This window comes from Onychomys torridus, chromosome 15 (assembly GCF_903995425.1).
Source record: "Onychomys torridus chromosome 15, mOncTor1.1, whole genome shotgun sequence".
Taxonomy (NCBI): domain Eukaryota; kingdom Metazoa; phylum Chordata; class Mammalia; order Rodentia; family Cricetidae; genus Onychomys; species Onychomys torridus.
The window spans coordinates 63,962,790-63,982,258 of NC_050457.1; the positions used below are offsets into that span (position 1 = coordinate 63,962,790).

Genomic DNA, 19,469 nt, shown 5'->3' on the forward strand with positions numbered 1-19,469 from the left:
GATCCCCGAGAGACCAGAGGGTAGGAGGGTTGACCTACACGGAGTGAGATGTGGCCGCATCTGAGAACATCTCGGATGGGGGAGGGGGAGGGGGAGGGGGAGGTGAGCTTCACCTGAGGCGAAGACAAGTGCATTTGAGAAGCAGCTAGAATTTTCTGTAATGCGGGGAAATATAGGTGTGTGTCCTTCGGTGTAAAGGGAGATTGGAGCCCCGTGTCAGGGTCCTTGAGTGTGAAGCCGCAGCCTTCGTCTCCATTATATCCTTGGTTTTCCTTTCCCATCAAGACGCCAGATTTGTGTGGCTCTGGAGAAGGCTTAGCATGCCGTTTTCTGTGCTCCAGGACTAACTGTCCTGCACCCAATGGGTGTGGCGGCTTCTGAGGCTGTCCTTGGCTCTGTGGCTTTCTATTCTCGCCTGGGGCAATTGCCCCTCCCTCCGTGGTGGGGAAATGAACTTTACTTCTCCCCCCCACCCCCAGATGTAAAAATCAGCAAGTATGCAACAGCTGTATGAAATGCCTGTCAGCCCTGGAGTGAGGATGGCAGCCGAAAATAGAAAAGCTTGTGGCTTACTGAGCCAGCTTTTGCTCATTGCCCGTCTGGAGGCAGGAATACCAAGATCCAGAAGACTGTATTGGTGACCTTGACTTTTAGTGTAACCTAACTTACCTGTGGTATATCCTTACTGAATCTCTAACTTCTTAAGTTTGAAGGAAGACTATCAAAAGATAGGCTGGTTTATCAGTTGAGTAGGATGTGTGTACAGTTGAGAAGGATGGATGGCGTTCTGCCCGACAGTGGTAGTGCTTGACTACGGGACAGCAAGGCAGATGTTTCTGTGACTCTGGAATGCTCCCTTTGGCTTTCTGTGGCCGTGTGTGCTCTGGGCGGCTCCTGGGTCTCCAGAGCCAGGCCGCACCGCTCTCTGCATTCTCAGCAGTTGGATCCCAAGAGCCGCCTACGCTGGAGCAGGCAGGTCTGGCCTGCTGTGCTTCCTGCAGAGGCTGGCTTCTACTGGGGCTCAGTCTGGGTGAGGCTTTTCAGAAATCATTTCAACTGACGAAAAGTGTCGTGTTTACAGGATCTCATTAATTATCTCCTAAAGAGGAAGAGATGATTCATTTTGGAAATAAATTATAATCTATTAGGAGCAGAGCCTAGGAGGACGGCTCAGCTGGCCAGGCACCTGACAATGGTAGCAGGAGGATGTGAGTTCCGTCTCTAGAAGCAACTTAGCAAACTAAGCATGGTGACACATACATATATCCTCAGCACCTGAAAAGAAACAACAGGAGGATCCCTGGGACGCCCTGGCTAGCCAGTCTGGCCTAGTCAGTCCACCACGGGTCCCAGTGAGAGGCCCTGCCTCAGAAAATAAGGCGGGCACCTCCTGAGAAATGGCAGCCGAGATGGTCCTCTGAACTGCACATACACCCAGACCACAAGTGAGTAGACAGACAGACAGGTGGAAGGTCTGAAGATGATAAACTCACTCCGTTTTCTTTGATGTGCTATGTGCAGGTGGGGTCTCCCTTTACCGTAGGCAGATGACGTACGTACTTCCTGTGGGGTGACGTGCACAACCCCAGGCTGGGTGACATTCAGGGGTGATCTGATTTAGAAGTGTATACACATCTGTCTCTGGGAAGCCTTCCAGTCCTCTGCGCCTCGTTGCCTGGTCGTCTGATGCCCTTGTATTTAAATTCCCAGGGCAAACGCTCGTCCATTATTTATTTAACTGATAATGCTCTGTTATCAGTCGTTCGTTTCTGTCTAGGTATCTTGCCTTCTTATTTCATTTTTGTTAGTTATTTAGCGGCGCTCTTACCCCATGAGGAACACGTCCCAAACAGGACAAAACCACAGAAGAGTTTTTATTAAAGAGGATAGAGGTGACAGGCCTGTGTGAAGCACAAACATGAGTGAGGAGACAAGAGAGAGAGGAGAGAGACCTGTGCAAAATGGCGCCGGCTTTTTAAAGAGTGGGCTGCGCATGCGTACAGGACCGCATGTGGCTACTCCTTGCGTGTGCATAGATTACATGGCCATGTGCGCTTTTCACAACCGTGTAAAGCCACGGAGTCCTAGCCACGCGAGATGGTCTGACCTAGAAATGGCTATTTTGAACCGGAATAATTAGGCGGTCCGCTGGGTAAGCCCAACCGTGTGGACATGTTGTGATTTCCTATCAATTTTGAAGAAAGGATTTTTGTTCCTTATTTTTTTTATACTTTCTAAGAGATGTTTCTTTTTTTTTTTTCTTCTGTATTTGACTGAACTCCTTAAGCATAAGTTAAAACTATGTTTCATCCTGTCTCTGGTGTGCAAACTTTCTCTTATCTCCGCCCCTTAGTCGCTTTTAAAAGCCTCAGTGCCTGCTGGGCCTTTAACGTACTTTACTTACTTTCTCACTGACCCACGTTCCCAGCCTCCTCTCTGCTACACTGCATTTTAAATAGGGTCTTACTACCCAGCCCAGGCTGGTCCTACCTTCAATCCCCCCAGCTTCACATTGTAGGTATACACTACACTACCCAGACCTCTATTAGTAGTTATTTTATTTAGGCTTTGTTGTTTCGTTTTGTTATCTCTGAGACAAGGTCACACTTGCTTAAAAGCCCTTGCTGGCCTGGAACTCACTATGTAGACCAGGCTGACCTTGAAGACCAGGCTGACCTTGAGCCTGTTTGATCTTCCTGCCTCAGTCTCCCCAGTAACTGTAACTACAGGCATGCACCATGACCCGCCAGTTGAGGCACCCCATGACTGACTTGTTGAAAGCACATGTTTCAGTGGTTTTTAAATTTTTCACAGGTGTGCAGCTATCACCAAAGTCAGCATTTGGACCATATTCACCCACTCAAAGAGAATCTCCCATTGTCTCTCCCCATGTCCCTCCTCCTGGGTGGTCTGCAGCTCCTTCATCAGTCCACTTCCTGTTTCTAGACATTTCATCTGAATTGAACCATAGAAAGTGTGATCTTTTGTGATGGGCTCTTTCACTTAGCATGATCGTATTGTAACGTGTTAGTAGCTCATCCCTTTTAATGGCCACATTTATATTCCATGATGGAATCTGTACAGTCAGCCCTTTGTATCCTGGAGTTCTTCAGCTGTGGATGTAGGGGCTGGAGAGATGGCTCAGTAGTTAAGAGCACTTGCTGCTCTTGCAGAGGACCTGCGTTCAGGTACCTGAACCCATATTAGACTGCTCACAACTGCCCGTTACTACTGTTCCGGGGGACCCAACAGCCTCCTCTGGCCTGTGTGGCGTGGCATGCAAGCACATGGTGCACATATCTACATTCGGATGAAACACTCATACACATGAAGTAAAAATAAATAAATCTTAAACAAACAAACAAACTATAAAACAAACAAACAAAAAAAACCATGGACAGTGCCTGAGGCCCAGTACTTAAGGTTGTCCTATGGCATCTACTCACATTTGTACATGTGCATACATTCCTCATACATGTATGTACCTTCACAGTCATGAACACATCCAAAGATGTGCTATTCCGGAATGTCTTTAAAGATGCGCTGTTATCTGTGTGGTGTTTCCTTCTTTAGTGCAGTCTGGTTTCTTTTCCCTCCCCTTTCTCCTCAGTGTGTGTCTCCCTGCGCGCACACCTGCTTTTGCTCGTGTGTGTGTGTGTGTGTGTGTGTGTGTGTGTGTGTGTGTGTGTGTCTGTCTGTCTGTCTGTCTGTCTGTCTCGCCATGCGGCCTTCCACAGGTATTTGCAGGAAGGGACTGTTGATTACACATTTCTGGAGTGTCTTTTCAAAGAGCCCAGAATCAATGGCTGATTCTGTCCGTCTTCCTCGCCGAAGGTGCCAACGCCAATAGTGTGATGGTATCAGGTGGCCGCTGCCCTTCCCATGGTGGGTGATGATGGCCTTGTCTTTAGTGTTTTCTTGCCAGCAAGGTTGTCCTTTTATCACAAAGGTCCAAACCCCGATTCCTTTGGAACCCGATAACCATTCCGTCTTGACTGTTAGGTCCCTCCTCCACTGAGGTCTCTTCCCTGCATCCCATCCCTGCCCCATACAAAAACTAGACCGTGGCGGGCAGGTTTTTTTCACCCCATCCTTTGTTTGTGCTCCGTCTCTCCCTCCGTTACAGTTAACCTTCCTCTTCCGCCCTTCGTGATCCTGAACTCTGGTTCAAGTCCACGTGCTGCCCGTGGCTCCTCAGCTTTTCCCTCCACCATTTTGTGTCTTTTTAGAACAATAATTGTGGTGGTGTTGTTCTTTGACAATTTCATACCCACGCATGCAGTGTATCTTGAATGTATCACCTCCTCCCTTCCCCTACCTTGGTTTGATCTTTTCAAAACATGAGTCCGGTTAGTGTTGTCTGCGTGCATACAGGGGTAGGGGCATATAGTGGAGCATGACCAACTTCCCGGGGCCACATACAAGAAGAAAATTGACTCTCCCTCTTCCGGGAGCTACCAACTGCCAGTAAGTAGCTTCTCAGTTAGGGCAGGGGCTCCTGGTCGGAATGTTGGCCGGCTTGCTGCATACAAGCAGACGCATCTGCTGGAAATCCTGCGTGGAGAAGCCAGGCCACGCCCAGAAGATAGCATTTTGCAGCACTCTTCCCCATCCCGAGGCTCGCAACGTTTCTTTCCATCCACTGCTCTGTGTTGTTTCGGAGCCTTGGAAGGGGGTTGATGTAGCTGCATCATTTAGGACCGGGCACCCAGCAGTCTCTTCTGACTTGACCAGTTAGAAGCATGCATTAACTGCTGCTCACTGCTAAGGAAGACCAAAGCTGGGGACAGCACTAACTGTTATTAAACAAACATTTAGAAGGCAGTTTGACAACGTGACCATTGAGCAAAACAATGGTGGTAGCCCACTCCCCTCTACCCCATACCAACCTCCCAGGGCCTATGACCTCCCCCAGCCTTGGACTTCATATGTCAGGCATGAATTCCCTCCTGAGGAGCAGACCTCAAATCTAATCCCCAGTAATGCCACTAATGTATTCAGAAGAGAGCACCAGATCTCATTACAGATGGTTGTGAGCCACCATGTGGGTGCTGGGAATTGAACTCAGGACCTCTGGAAGAGCAGACGGTGCTCTTAACCTCTGAGCCATCTCTCCAGCCCCAGTAGGCACATCTTGATGAGTAAGACCATTCTTGTTTTTCTACGGTATCTCTAACAGGGTATAATAGTAGACTTTCTGTTGTGTTACATGGTTGTGTGTGTGGCACCTGTGTGTATATGTGCATTCACCAGTGTGCCTATGTGGAGGCCACAAGTTGACTTCAGGTAACTTCTATTGCTCTCTACCTTTTTTTCTTCAGCTTATTTACTCATTTACAAACGGGGCTTACAGGTACATGGAATCAGTTCTCTTCTACTGTGTGTGTTCCTTGAATCAAATTCCAGTGCAAGTACCTTTATCTACTGAGCCACCTCAGTGGCCCACTGCCTTGTTTTTTTAGACAAAGCCTCCCACGGAAGCTGGAGCTCTTTGGGCTAGACTGAGTAGCTAGTGGGTTCCTAAGATATGCCTGTATGTGCCTCCCAGCATCAGGGTCACAGAAGTGTCACTGTGCCCAGCTTTTATGTGGTGTGTGTTTACTCACTGACCATCTCCCCAGTCAGTGGCCATTTTTGACACACCTAACACCCTCCCAAACTTGAGAACAAAATTTAGTCCCCATGGGTGAATCATCTGCAAGCATGGATCACAAAAAATCTTGCACATATTAGGCGTTTCATAACTATTCACTAAGTAGTTTAGCTGGAGCTGCAATTGCCTGGAGTTAGAACTGCTTCTTCCAAAAATCTAGTCTATTTGTCCTCATCAAAACCTAGCTTTTAGTGCTCGGCAGGCAGCTTTTGTTGGGGTGCAGCACAGCCCAGAGAACCGGTTACCGGTGAGGACTCGCAAGCATTAGGCAGGCTTTGAAAAGCAAAGTGCTCCTTGTCCAGTCTCCAGCTGTGACATCTTTGAAAGTTAAATTCACCAGAAAAGGAAGTTACCACTGAACCAATGGCAAGCAGGGCTTGCCCCCTCGTGACCACCGTCGGCGGGTTGCCCAGGGCGACGATCAGCCTATAGAGCCCCCTTCCCCTGGTTAAATTACTGGGATGGGGCAGAAACACAATGGCTGTGGGAGTCTGCAAAAAAGCAACAGCTCCTGGCGTCCCTCACTCCCCTCACTGCTGTATCGAATCCTAGAACCACACCACACTAATTAGCCCGGAGTGGAAAGGGTTGTCATGGTGACCGGGCACTTTTTAAAGCACAGGAATGGTGTTCATTATTGTTCCAAGTCTTTAGCTGTGGGGAAAAGGTCAGGGTGGCAGTTGTTTTCCATATGAAGTTTGGCCGGAGAGCCGAACGGAAGGTGGAATGTCCCTCGGAGACGCAGGAAGATGGTGAGTGCCGGTCCGGGTTCAGAGGGGCGGCCCCTGGATCTAGAGCTTTCAGAATGCTTTAATAACTTGGGTGCCAGGCTACGGAACTACGTGGAGGGCCAGGATGAGGGGCAGGCACAGCGGCAGCATGAATTCTCACTTCTGGGACCCTGAAGCTAGTTAAAAGTTTCTCTACTTCCACTGTATTTTATTAACAAAACTGAGGACATCTGATACTTTATTTATAAATAGTTCACTTCGTAAATCATTCTGTACTTTCTTCGTAGATCATTACTGCTCAGGTTTTGTTTCTAAATCTATAAAGCTAAAAGCGTCCATAGTCAAATGCTTCCAGAAAAGCTCCTTACCCTCACACTTTAAACCAGCAGAGGTACAGCGTAAAGTGTGTCACGGGTGATTTGGTTTTCAGCACCTTATGCTGTTCTTACTAAAGGAGAGTTCAGATGCACAGACTAAAATCCGAGTCCCTGGTCTCTGGCTGCCTGCCCTAATTTGTTGGCTACACTCTGTTAGAATACTGCTAAGTAAAGGCAACCTGACCACAGTGTTTGTGGAGGACATTCTTGACAGAAGTCTGCCTGCTGGAGATGAAGGCAGCTGTTCCATCAGAGGGATTTGTAGCCTGTGTGATTTGTAGTGTGTGTGTGTGTGTGTGTGTGTGTGTGTGTGTGTGTGTGTGTGTATGTATGTATACGTGCTGTTGTTATGTTTAGTTTTTGAAGCTGCAGAATAACCTGGCTTTAAAAGCTTATTTTGTGTTCATGACTAATTGTATTTTTTAAGGGTCAGAGAGGAAGCCACTTTGTGTGGTTTTCTTTTTCTTTTTCTTTTTCTTTTTTTTTTTTTTTGGCTTTTTCCACAGTATGGCTCTGGTTTTTTTGTTTGTTTGTTTGGTTGGTTTTTTTATTCTTTTATTAAACTTCTATAGAATAACAGCATACAAATTAATTAAAGGGAACAGGGGCCTGGATTAGATGAACGAATCACCATCCAAAAAGCTGCAAGTGGGAAATGACCCGCTTTGCTTTCCCCTGAAAAACCATTGTTCCAGCACCAGGGCCAGCTGGCCGCTGTGCAGACGGGAGCAGACTCAGAGGAGGTGGCTTGGCTTGGCTTCCTGCTCAGCTGAGTGTCCTTGGGCTCCTTTCTGGTGGAACTCGCCTTGCAATAAGTGGGGTATTGGGCTAGAACAAACTTTGAGCCTCGTCTCTTTTATCCTCTGGCATTTTTAACCCCCACCTTGTTGTGTGTGTGTGTGTGTGTGTGTGTATGTGTGTGTGTCCATGTGTGTTCCTCATTGATAACTCTTTTTTTAGCTAAGAAAATACCTCGTTATCCTTAAATAGAAGTTTAATAAACAGAGTGATATTTACATGACATCGTAGACTTTTGAAAATGGTTATTAAAGTGGTGACAAGCCAACTTTGAGGTATATTTGTGACATGATCAAATGTTTGAACGTGTATATTGATGTTCTAAGGGATTGTTGGTATTTTTCAAGACGTAATAATAGTAGGTTAGTTATGCTAAACAAATACATGCTCAAATATTTACTAATGAAATTGAACTGGCAAAGTATGAGGGGGACAGTTCAGTAAGCAGGCTGGTGGGCACAACAGGATTGGCCGGGACGGGGGAAGTAGCTGACGGATCCACGGGCCTTCATCTTTTATTGTATATTTTGTGTAGGTTGTAAATGACTGTGTGTATATGCACGTGCTCCCTCAAACACCAGTGAGGGTAGTTCTATTAGTGCTGTGTCCTCTAACTATCCAACGTTACCCCGCTGTTCGCGATTTAGATGCCAGACCAGTTTGATCAGGCGGTCGTGTTAAACCAGCTGCGCTACTCTGGGATGCTGGAGACAGTGAGGATTCGAAAAGCGGGATATGCTGTCCGAAGACCCTTTCAGGATTTTTACAAAAGGCAAGAAAGAGCTAAACGGATTCTCCCTTTCCTCTTTCACCCCCCCCTGCCCCCCCCACCCCCCCTACCCCCACTCCCTCTCTCCGAAAGGTTTAGGAGAGGGCAAATAGCACAAGGTAACACCACGCACCCTCTGCTGCAGATATAAAGTGCTCATGCGGAACCTGGCTCTGCCTGAGGACATCCGAGGGAAGTGCACCGTGCTCCTGCAGCTCTATGATGCCTCTAACAGCGAGTGGCAGCTGGGGAAGACCAAGGTACGGGCACAGGAACACCTGCTGTGCCTGCCCAGGGGACCGGTGGTACCCACAAGGTGTAGCGTTCCCAGACCCGGCTAAGTGGTGGTTATTCACATCCTGGTGATTCATGTGGGGAGAGAGAGAGAGAGAGAGAGAGAGAGCATGCCAGGCAGTCAAGAATGCTGGCTAAATGAGACCCTTGTGTTGTGAATCTACAAGGCAACTCCAGCTCCTCAGAAGCGAAACCCCAAGCAAGGCCTTCCAACCTAATTTGAATGCCATGTGCGTCGTCCATAGCCGCTACTGTGTGGCAGGCCAGCAGACAGTGTGAAACCCTCAAGGCCCCCAAAACCTCAGCTAAGAACAAGAAAAATAAAACCCACATTTTGCCATGCTGCCATAGCAGAGGTCCTTAGCCCCTTATTCCAGATGAGAGCTAGTTAGTACCTTTACAGAGAGAGGGGAGGAGATGGGGGGGGGGAGGAAGAGAGGGAGAGAGAGAGCCTTCACGGCTTCATCTTTTCGGGACTGAGAGGTGCTGAGGCCAAGTGCCCATATCAGATGCAGCTAACTTGACCAGTGTCAGATTAAGGAGACCATTGACCAAAGTGAGCCTGGAAAGCCCTGGAGGTTATTCCCTCCTGAACCTGGTGTATTTATAGCCACTCAACAGACACGCTTCCTTTCCATCCTCAAACTCTGTTCTCGGAATTACCGAGGCGGGGGCCATTTGAACTGAACTCAGAACCTCATACATACTATCTGCTAGGCACTCACTCTACCACTAAACTACAGATCCCAAAATTTCTTCCTCACTCTCATTTAAAAAAAAAAAAGATATATTTTGTTTTTCATCATGTGTATGTGTATGGGTGTATGCCTGTGGATGCCAGAAGAAGATGTAGGATCCCCTGGGCCTAGTATTTATGGGTAACTGTGAACCAAACTAGGTCTACTGGAAGAGCAGCAAGTATTCTTAAGCAGTGGGCCGTCTCTCCAGTGCCCAGAGCTGCCTTCTTGGTGTCAGTGCTTTTTTGTACATGCAAACCTTTGAAGCAAAGATCCTCTGTTGGTAATTCCTTAGCAGGCACAGAGAGAAGGTGGGTTCCCACAAGACAGCAAAATCATTGTATCTTAGGACTTTTCCTGGATTCACCCCTTTGTTTTTCCTCTTCCTATGCCAATCTCTGGGTCTCTGGTCACTCAGATTCAGTCTAGTACCAATCCGTGCTGGTCTGTGAGCTAGTGTGCCCTGGCCACAATGACGAGACATTAGGAACTTGAGTGGCACTTTGGACTGTCCCTTTATGCCTGTTGACTGGAGTAATAACAACAGAAGGTGGGGTTTGAGTAATCTTTTCTGTTTTCCTTATCGCCTACCCTTCCTTATTAGATTTTAGAGTATTGGTCCGGGGCAGGTGAGCCATGTAAAACGCACTGGCCTTATTGTGGGAGTTTGCACCAGTAGAGAGGTACAGGTGCGGTGCTGTCCCCAAAAGACAGTCCTGCCTGACCCGGAGATGCCCTGTTCTTTTCCTCTGACACATACCTCCCTCGCGGACAGGTCTTCCTTCGGGAATCCTTGGAGCAGAAACTGGAGAAAAGGCGAGAAGAGGAGCTTAGCCGCGCAGCCATGGTGATCCGAGCACACATTTTAGGCTACTTGGCACGGTGAGAACCTCGCCTCGGGGAGGGGCAGGAAGCTCCTGGAGGGCTGTGACCCCCAGTGGGGTGGTTTGTGGGAGCGGAGAGGTACCCAAGGTCAGATAAGTGGCCGTAGCAGTCACCTTGTAAGCCTGATCTGGGCAGAACGTAGAAAGTCACCTAGAGCCTCTGCCGCTCACTTAGAAGTCTCGCGCGCCTGCCTGATGTTCCTGGAGTTTGTCATTGCCACCCGAGTGTGTCCCTTATTGGAAATGCTTGGGCTTTGGAGTTTCCATATTAGAATATCTGCCTAGACTCTACTGAATGATGGTCAGAAATTCAAAAATACTCCAGAATCTGATTCTTTTTCTCCTCTGTGGAATATTGACCTCCACCCATACTTGTTCATACATGCTAAGCTTATGTTCTGCCTGTGAGCTACATCCCTAGCCCCAGGAATCTGAAAATCTCTTTATTTCATTTTATATGTATGGATGTGTTGCCTATATGTATGTTCTTGTGCCATGTGCCTGCAGATAGTTGTGAGCTGCTGTGTGGGTGCTAGGAATTGAACCCTGGTCCTCTGGAAGAGCAGCTCATGCCATTAAACCATCTCTCTCTCCAGCGATAGAGTGTGAAATTTTCTAAGCATTGTATTAGCATCCAAGAAATTGCAGATTTGAGGTTTGGGGATGAGGAATTCTCAACTTGCATCACTTTGTCTAGAGACCCCTTCTCTAGTTACTTACAAAATGATATGAGCCATGGCTGCCTTGGTACTCACAGTGTAGGTCAAGTGGTCCTCAAAGTCCGAGATTTGTCCACCTGTGCTACCTGCCTTTAATCCCAGCACTCGGGAAGCAGAGGCAGGCAGATCTCTGAGTTCGGGGCCAGCAGGGCTATGACATGTGATGCTAACTCTGACTCATGGCCATTTGGTCGGGTGTGCTCTGCAGGCCACGTGAAACCCTGGGTATTCCGCTTTCTGAAGCACGCGGCTGTCCTGCAGAAGGATTTCTGTTTTCTCGCTTTCACGTGAACAGTAGAATATATTGGATCTTCTTTGGCTGTGTTTACCCAGCTTGTGCCAGACCGCTCCAATTTGGTGTTAGGGTTGCTTGTTTATTTAGCCAAGATAATGATAGGATTCTGACTTGTTTGTTTGTTTGTTTGTTTGTTATTATTCTTTTGTTTGGGCCCAAATTTCCTCCTCTGCCTGCCAGTCTCCATAACAAGAGTGCAGGTCCAAATCTGGGTCCTCTCCTTTTGTCTTCTCCGAGGGTAAGCTCATTTGAATAGCTCACGGCCTCATTATCTGTGCGGCCAATCTGATTTGCAGAAAGCAATACAGAAAAGTCCTTTGTGGTGTGGTGACGATTCAGAAGAATTACAGAGCCTTCCTCATGAGGAAGAGATTTCTGCACCTGAGAAAGGCAGCCATCGTGGTGCAGAAGCAACTCAGAGGCCAGCTGGCTCGCAGGGTTTACAGACAGCTGTTGGCTGAGAAACAAGAACGGGAGGAGAGGAAGAGGAGGGAGGAAGAGAAGAAGAGAGAGGAAGAAGAAAGGTATGTGCTTGCTTGGGTGAAACATGAGGATGGATGCACTGGGAATGGATGGCATCCTTTGGGGCCTGTCGTGACTTCCCAGGGGACCAATATTTCTTGGCAGCACAGAAGAGCCCGTTCTGTGAATGTCTCTCTTTATACACAGAATTAGTATACCCATCCTTCCGAGTGTGTGTGTGTGTGTGTGTGTGTGTGTGTACATGTAGGTGCATGGATGTGGAGGCCAGATGTTGAAGCCATGTGGCTTCCTTGGTTACTCTCTACCATCACTGAACCCGGAGCTTACTGATTTGGGCAGGCTGCCTGACCAGCAAGCTCTATGATGCCACGTGTTTGTTTTTCCAACATTGGAATTACAAATATATAGCGCTGTGCTTTGCATGGGTGCAGAAGACCTGAACTCAGGACCTCATGCTTGTACAGCAACTACCTTACAGACCGAGCCAGCTTCCCACCCCTCTTCTGGTTATTTAACTGGCCAAGGTCTTTGGGCTGAGCGCGGAGCTTGGCAGTAGAGTGCTGGCTTAGTGTATAAGTATCAGCACTGTCAAAACATGAGATCCACTGAAAAGCAGTTTCAGAGATGTTGATTTCCACCCGATGTTTTTCTTTTGGTTTTTAGAGAGAGAGAGAGAGCACAAAGAGAAGCTGACCTCCTCCGTGCCCAGCAGGTGAGGAACGCTGCTACATTTAGGGCTCTTTATGTACTTCCCTCCTGCTCCAAACCTCGACCCTGGGATTCAGAATGGAAATCAAGTAGGAGGTAGTGGAAGAACGAAGAACGGGCTGGAGAGATGTGGCTGGTACACGTTCCCGCACCATCACGGTGGTGCAGAGCTTAGAGAGCACCTCGAGATCTCTGTGAATCATAGTATGGTATCTTAGTATGTGAATCACACTGTGGTACCACATAGTATCTTTGTGGTAAGGTAACACTGTGGTAGTGTCCTCAGGATGCTATCACATTCTGGCCATTTCCAAGGCTTGGTTTCTCCTGAGGCCTCTCCGTGACCAGGCGGCCATCTCACTGTGTCCTTACACCGTGGTGGGTCCTTGATGTCTATTTTCCGGAGTCCGTCTCCCACTCTCCTCTTTTATAAGGACACTGTTCATATTGGATGCAGGCTCACCTCCTAGACCCCATGTCATTTTGACTTAATCCCCTGCTTACAAGCCCCCATGTCCGACCACAGCCATATCCTGACGTGCTGGGGCCAGGACTTCAGTGTGTCAGTGAGGGTCTGGGGGGATGGCTAGTTTGGTGTGTGAAAAAGGAGGCAGATGCTTATTCTAATCCCACCTTCCCCGTGTCCAGGAGGAGGAAGCAAGGAGACAGCAAGAACTTGAAGCCTTGCAGAAGAGCCAGACGGAAGCGGACGCAACCCGGGAGCTGGAAAAGCAGAGGGAGAACAAGCAGGTGGAGGAGATCCTCCGCCTGGAGAAGGAAATCGAGGATCTGCAGCGCATGAAGGAGCAGCAGGAGCTGTCCTTGACCGAGGCCTCCCTGCAGAAGCTGCAGCAGCTGCGGGATGAGGAGCTGCGGAGGCTGGAGGACGAGGCCTGCCGCGCCGCCCAGGAGTTCCTGGAGTCCCTCAACTTTGATGAGATTGACGAATGCGTCCGCAACATCGAGCGCTCCCTGTCGGTGGGGAGCGAGATCTCCGGTGGGCTCAGTGAACTTGCAGAGACGGCCACTGGAGAGAAGCCCAGCTTCAACTTCAGCCAGCCCTACCCCGAGGAGGAGGTGGACGAGGGTTTCGAGGCTGACGACGACGCCTTCAAGGACTCACCCAACCCCAGCGAGCATGGCCACTCTGACCAGCGGACCAGCGGCATCCGGACCAGCGATGACTCCTCGGAGGAGGACCCTTACATGAACTACACGGTGGTGCCCACCAGCCCCAGTGCCGACAGCACAGTGTTGCTTGCTGCGTCTGTGCAGGACTCCGCCAGCCTGCACAACTCCTCCAGCGGGGAGTCCACCTACTGCATGCCCCAAAACAATGGGGACCTGCCCTCCCCCGATGGCGATTATGACTATGACCAGGACGATTATGAGGATGGTGCCATCACCTCCGGCAGCAGCGTGACTTTCTCCAACTCCTACGGGAGCCAGTGGTCCCCAGACTACAGGTATTCTGTGGGAACCTACAACAGTTCGGGAGCCTACCGGTTCAGCTCAGAAGGGGCACAGTCCTCCGTGAGTATCTGCCGTCTTGTCCCTAAGAGCGGAAGTGGTCCACCCTCTACCACACTGCTGCGTCATCAGTAGCATTAAGACAGACCCCTAAAGATTTCAGTCATGTTCTTAAAGATATTCCCAAACCCCCTTCTCTTTCTATGGGGTCAGTGCAAAGCCCAGAACTGACCTTCATCCAGGCCATGAGAAAACTGGCATTTTAAATAAGGCTCTGCTTGGCCTTTCTCAGGCATACCTAGCCTCAGCTGGCCCCAGAACCCCCTCCCTATATTGAAGAACTTTCCTGACCGTAACTTGATAGTCCATACTACACAGTGTATTTCATATGATCTTAATAAAGGAGGAATGTCCCGGGCGGTGGTGGCGCATGCCTTTGATCCCAGCACTTGGGAGGCAGAGGCAGGTGGATCTTTGTGAGTTCAAGGCCAGCCTGGTCTACAGAGTGAATTCCAGGATGGGCGCCAAAGCTACACAGAGACACCCTGTCTCAAACAAACAAACAAAAAAGTGCTGGGATTACAGGCATGCGCCACCACTGCTCGGCTATTTTGAAATTTTCTTAAGTCTTTTTTTTTTCCCAGAACTGAGGATCGAACCCAGGGCCTTACACTTGCTAGGCAAGCGCTCTACCACTGAGCTAAATCCCCAACCCCATGTCTTTTTCTTTGTGTTGTGTATTAAATGCTGCCTTTCCTTTCTCAGACTTGGCCATGTGTTTGGCTCTTGCACGGGCTCGGTTAAAATGACACTGAAGCATCTTCTTTTTAGCATGGAGTCTTTGGGTTGCAGTCAGTTTGGGTGGTAGATATCAGGCCAGCTAACTGCTTGACCCTGCATCTGGAGGGTCCTCTAGCTCTGAATTCCTCGGATGGCCACAGTAACTGTGCTGTCCTGGATCAGGAGTGCTCCCCGGTCGGTCGTGTTGATGGTTAACCAGAGGATGTTTTCATTGCTTTCTTCCCACGCTCTGCTTACCATTACCTCCCCTTCTGTCTCCCTGGCCAGTTTGAAGATAGCGAAGAGGACTTTGACTCGAGGTTTGATACAGACGACGAACTCTCCTACCGGCGGGACTCCGTGTATAGCTGCGTCACACTGCCCTATTTCCACAGTTTTCTGTACATGAAAGGTACCGCCCGCAGCCGCGCCCCCTCGGCCTGGGGTGGGGTGAAGTTATGAAAGATCGTTCAACACAGCCCTCACCTCGGCGGCGTGCCACTGGGGTGAATGAAGAACACTGGGTCGTGTGGGGGCAGTGGGGCAGCTTTGACTCCTGAACTGGTTCCGGGTGATGGGGCAAAGAGTCTGCAAACGTGCAGTGTCCATTTTCAGTCCTACTTCACCTGTCCCCTCTTTCTCACTCTCCTGCAAGCACATGTGACCTCGGTCACGGCTGCAAGGCACTGGGACCCATTCTAATGATAAACCCAGTCCCCACCCCGCCTCCACATACACAAGACCTGGAGGGATGTGTTGAATGCTGTGCAGACACAGCCCGCATGAGCTTCTCACCCCCTACTTCACCATGAGACTCTTATCTCTTCCTGTTGCTCTTCAGGATCAAATGTGCCGCACTTAAATATTCAGCATGTAAAACCTTGAGGCCCCTGCCATTTAGGGATTGTTTTAATTCAGGCCTTGTGTTTGTGCTTGGATCATGTTTGGCGCTGGATCCTTGCTCAGGGTCCAGTGTAACGAGAAACCGTAGTCATCACCAGGATTTGCTGGCAGATTTATATAGATGGTAGAGGGGGGACCCGGTTGTTTCTTGTAGGGTCCCGGGCTGGGAGGGTGTGGGGGGGCAGTCTAGAGCATGGAGCTTGGGCAGGATAACAGAAACACTCATCTGTAGGTGCTGTCCTTGATTCTGCAAGCCTTTTCTCTCTCCGACTTCTGTCAGCAAGTATTTTGTTATTTCCCATCGTTCTCTTCACTTTCCCACTCACATGCACACACACAAGTGTGTGTGTGTGTGTGTGTGTCTGTGTCTGTGTGTGTCTGTGTGTGTGGTGTGTGTGCCTGCCTACCTACCTGCCTGTTCCCTTTCCTAAAACGTAAGTTTTATTTATGTTCAGTTATATTTGTGAGCCAAATATCGGAAAAGCTCATAAATTTCCTACTAGGTTTAGTTTAGGGAAGACTTTTCTGTTGTCTGATGTTACGCTTAGAAAGACAAATGCTGGGCAATTCTTCAGACACTTAGCACTCGGCGCTGACACAGCAAGGCAGTCTCAGGAACATGGCCTCCTGCTCAAGACCTGAACGAGGTGGACAGCCGTAGACACAGAGGGGGGGATCTCATAGGCCCCATTCCTCAGCAAAGAACAGCAGGAAACGAATGAAGGACCAGAACAGAGGCTGTCTTCTCCAGGGGAGAGCCTCCCTCTTGGTTATCCAAGGCCCAGTGGTCACCCTGAAATCACACGCGTGCAATCAGATGTTCTGAGCAGAAGAGCAGCTGCAGAGAAGGCCGGTGCAGCACTGCTGCTGACGCATTTGACGGAATTTGTCACTTAAAGATAATGAGACAACAGAGCAGCCTTGTTTCCCTCTGGGCCCGGTTTGAGAGATGAAGTTTAAAGTCGGGAATCAAAACAATCACAGTGTTTCATCATGAGAGTCCACGGCAGATCTGCTGTGGGGAAACAGCTCTGTCTTCTTGGCCTTGACACACACACAGTCTCAGCCAGCTGAGAACTTTGGAATGGCTGAGGAGGAAGAGGGTCTGGGTGTTTTAGTGAGGGGGGAGCTGTCTCGGTTGACCATTCACTCAGGAAAAGGCCTTCTGTTAGATTTGTTTTGTGACTGACAGGAATGCGTGGTTTTGGGGGGCTTTAAGTCTCCATGTTAAGTGTCGCTTGTGTCTGTTACGGTTTGATCATCAGGAATCATCAGGAGTGAGCTACCGAAATAGATTATGTTCTCCCAGGTACTGTTTTAAGAAGATTTCTGAGTGAGGATAGTAATACCTCAAATATCGGCGGGGTGGGGGGTGGGGGGCGCATCTGGCTACCAAGGTCCCCTCATCCTATGAAAGATAACATGTATGCATTCTTCTCACGTTACCTCGGTTACAAGACATTCTTCCCAGGTGTGGTGGCACGCAGTGTTATTTCGGCTGCTCAGAAGGCCGAAGCAGGAATTCAGCCAAGGCATCTGAGACCCTGTCTCAAAATAAAGTTTGAAAAGTGGAGTGGGATATACGAGCTAGCTTAGCATGCCTGAGTCCCTGGCTTAGTCCTCAATGCCACAAAACAAGAATGGAGGGTGGGAAGGCAGGCAGGCAGGCTAGTCCACCTGGACTGTCTCTGGTTTATGTCTGACACATCACTATACACCCCTGCTCATTATAGTCTTGGCCTTTTGCCTTTCATCTGTAATCCCTTTTGAGATGATGATGTTTTTCTGTGAGAGGATATGTTGCCAAAACACAGTATTTTCATATTCTCTGGAAGTGAGACTTCATGGGGAGTCTTAGAACTGGCAATGCTTGTTCAATCCTACATCTGCCAAGTAAGGGAGACTGTCTTCTCCGGGGCACTTGGAGGAGATGGCGGTCTATACACGTAGAGAAGGTTCCTCCTGCTCACGGCTCTGTAGTCATTCCCGGGTAGAGTATCAGTCATTGACTGCTTCTGTGTGAGCCGCTTAAGGAGATGTCTCAGCTCCCTCAGGAGGAGCCATTGTGTCTGTCCGGGGGGAACAACTCCGTTGGATGACACAGCCTTGCTGGGTCACCTACCTTCTGTACACTGAACAGAAGCCCCTCCTCCCCTCTGGAAGGGTCTGTGTGAGCACAGGCAGCCAAGGCAAGGTTCGGAATGGGCTGTGGCTTTTGTCACGGGGTTCGACTAGCTTTGTAACCCTTTCCCTGCCCTTTCTTGGGGGAACAGGTGGCTTGATGAACTCCTGGAAGCGCCGTTGGTGCGTCCTCAAAGACGAGACCTTCCTGTGGTTCCGCTCCAAGCAGGAAGCCCTCAAGCAAGGCTGGCTGCACAAGAAAGGTGGCGGGTCGTCCACACTGTCCAGGAGAAACTGGAAGAGGCGCTGGTTTGTCCTCCGCCAGTCCAAGCTGATGTACTTTGAAAACGACAGCGAGGAGAAGCTCAAGGGGACTGTGGAAGTGCGGACAGCCAAGTACGTTCCTGCAGCTTGGCTTTTGATCATACTGATGGTCACGTTTTCGTTGGTGAAAGAGTGTGTGTGTGTGTGTGTGTGTGCACGCACGTGCGTGCGCGCGTGTATGTGTATATGGAAACCGGACAGCAGTGGAGGATACCACTCCTCAGAAGCTTCCTTTTTGAGAGAGAGTCTGTCACTGAAGTCTGGAGCTAGCCAAATAGGTTAGGCTGGTTGGCCAGCAAGCCCCAGGGATGCTCCTGTCTCTGCTCCCCAGTGCTGAGATTGCTAATATGTGCCAACACACTCAGCTCCTCCTCTCCCCACCACCCCCAACTAGCAAGGAGAAGGAAACGCTATTAAAAAGCAAGGTGACAGTACAGACACGGAAATGCACTGTCAAGATGACAGCGGGCCACATGAGGGTGTCTCTAAGGGGCTTAAAGGAAAACTAGGCTGTCCTTCTTGGTGTAAAGTGGCAGTTCTCTATTTTGATTGACATATTTTAGTTATGTACTCTTTACTGTATGTCCCTTCCCGTAATGCACTGGGTTTTAGTCATATGCATGCCCTATTTATTATATATAGGCATAAGGTGATCAATAGGACACTTCCGAAATGTTCTCTTACAGGACACAGTTTGCCTGACTGTACATGAACCCCGAATGACTTCAGGCCTTGATGGGCTCTTTTCCCCTTGTGCCCAGCTGTAACTGGAGTATGGCTGACTAGAAGCTGTTCACATTTGATGGTAGTTAAGGGGAAGAGACATTTATTCCATTGTTTAGAGTAGGATATGCAGGTAGATAGATGCAGGTGGGGGTCCTGAGTTACCAACAGGTTGCTGGATGCATTGTAAGGAGAAGGGTATGTATGCATAGTACATGCAGGTGAGGATCCTAAGCTGCCGCATGTGTTAGTAGAACTGGGTTTGGACGACATATGCCCTCCCATCACACTCAGATTTATTTTTTTTAAGATGTATTTATTTATTATGTATACAGTATTCTGCCTGCATATATCCCTGCAGGCCAGAAGAGGGCACCAGATCTCATTACAGATGGTTGTGAGCCACCATGTGGTTGCTGGGTATTGAACTCAGGACCTCTGGAAGAGCAGTCAGTACTCTTAACCACTGAGCCATCTCTCCAGCCCCTAAGTGGAGTCCTGGGGCTTGAACCTAGGTCTTTGAGCTTGCATAGCACGTACTTGACAGACTGAACTGTTTCACCAACCCATGAGTTCTTTGTATAAGTACTCTGACAGTTTTGTTTTGTTGTTTTTTTTTTTTAGATTTATTTATTTATTATGTATACAATATTCTGCCTGCGAGTACACCTGCAGGCCAGAAGAGGGCACCAGATCCCAC

At 49.0% G+C, this 19,469-nt stretch overlaps 1 protein-coding gene across 7 annotated transcripts in view; it reads left to right on the plus strand.

The window, feature by feature from the left end:
* Myo10 (myosin X) overlaps positions 1 to 19,469 on the plus strand; it is a 212,033-nt gene that overhangs the window by 163,345 nt on the left and 29,219 nt on the right. For 5 of the 7 annotated variants that reach the window (XM_036206964.1, XM_036206965.1, XM_036206969.1 and 2 more), the window contains 8 exons: positions 8,207 to 8,331; positions 8,474 to 8,588; positions 10,135 to 10,241; positions 11,554 to 11,781; positions 12,404 to 12,452; positions 13,097 to 13,981; positions 14,987 to 15,110; positions 17,875 to 18,118. In XM_036206964.1, coding sequence (XP_036062857.1) covers positions 8,207 to 8,331; positions 8,474 to 8,588; positions 10,135 to 10,241; positions 11,554 to 11,781; positions 12,404 to 12,452; positions 13,097 to 13,981; positions 14,987 to 15,110; positions 17,875 to 18,118 — 1,877 coding nt within the window. Of the gene's footprint in view, positions 1 to 6,131; positions 6,406 to 7,704; positions 7,835 to 8,206; positions 8,332 to 8,473; positions 8,589 to 10,134; positions 10,242 to 11,553; positions 11,782 to 12,403; positions 12,453 to 13,096; positions 13,982 to 14,986; positions 15,111 to 17,874; positions 18,119 to 19,469 lie in introns of those variants that run through there. The other 2 variants (XM_036206966.1, XM_036206970.1) reach the window with 2 other exon arrangements.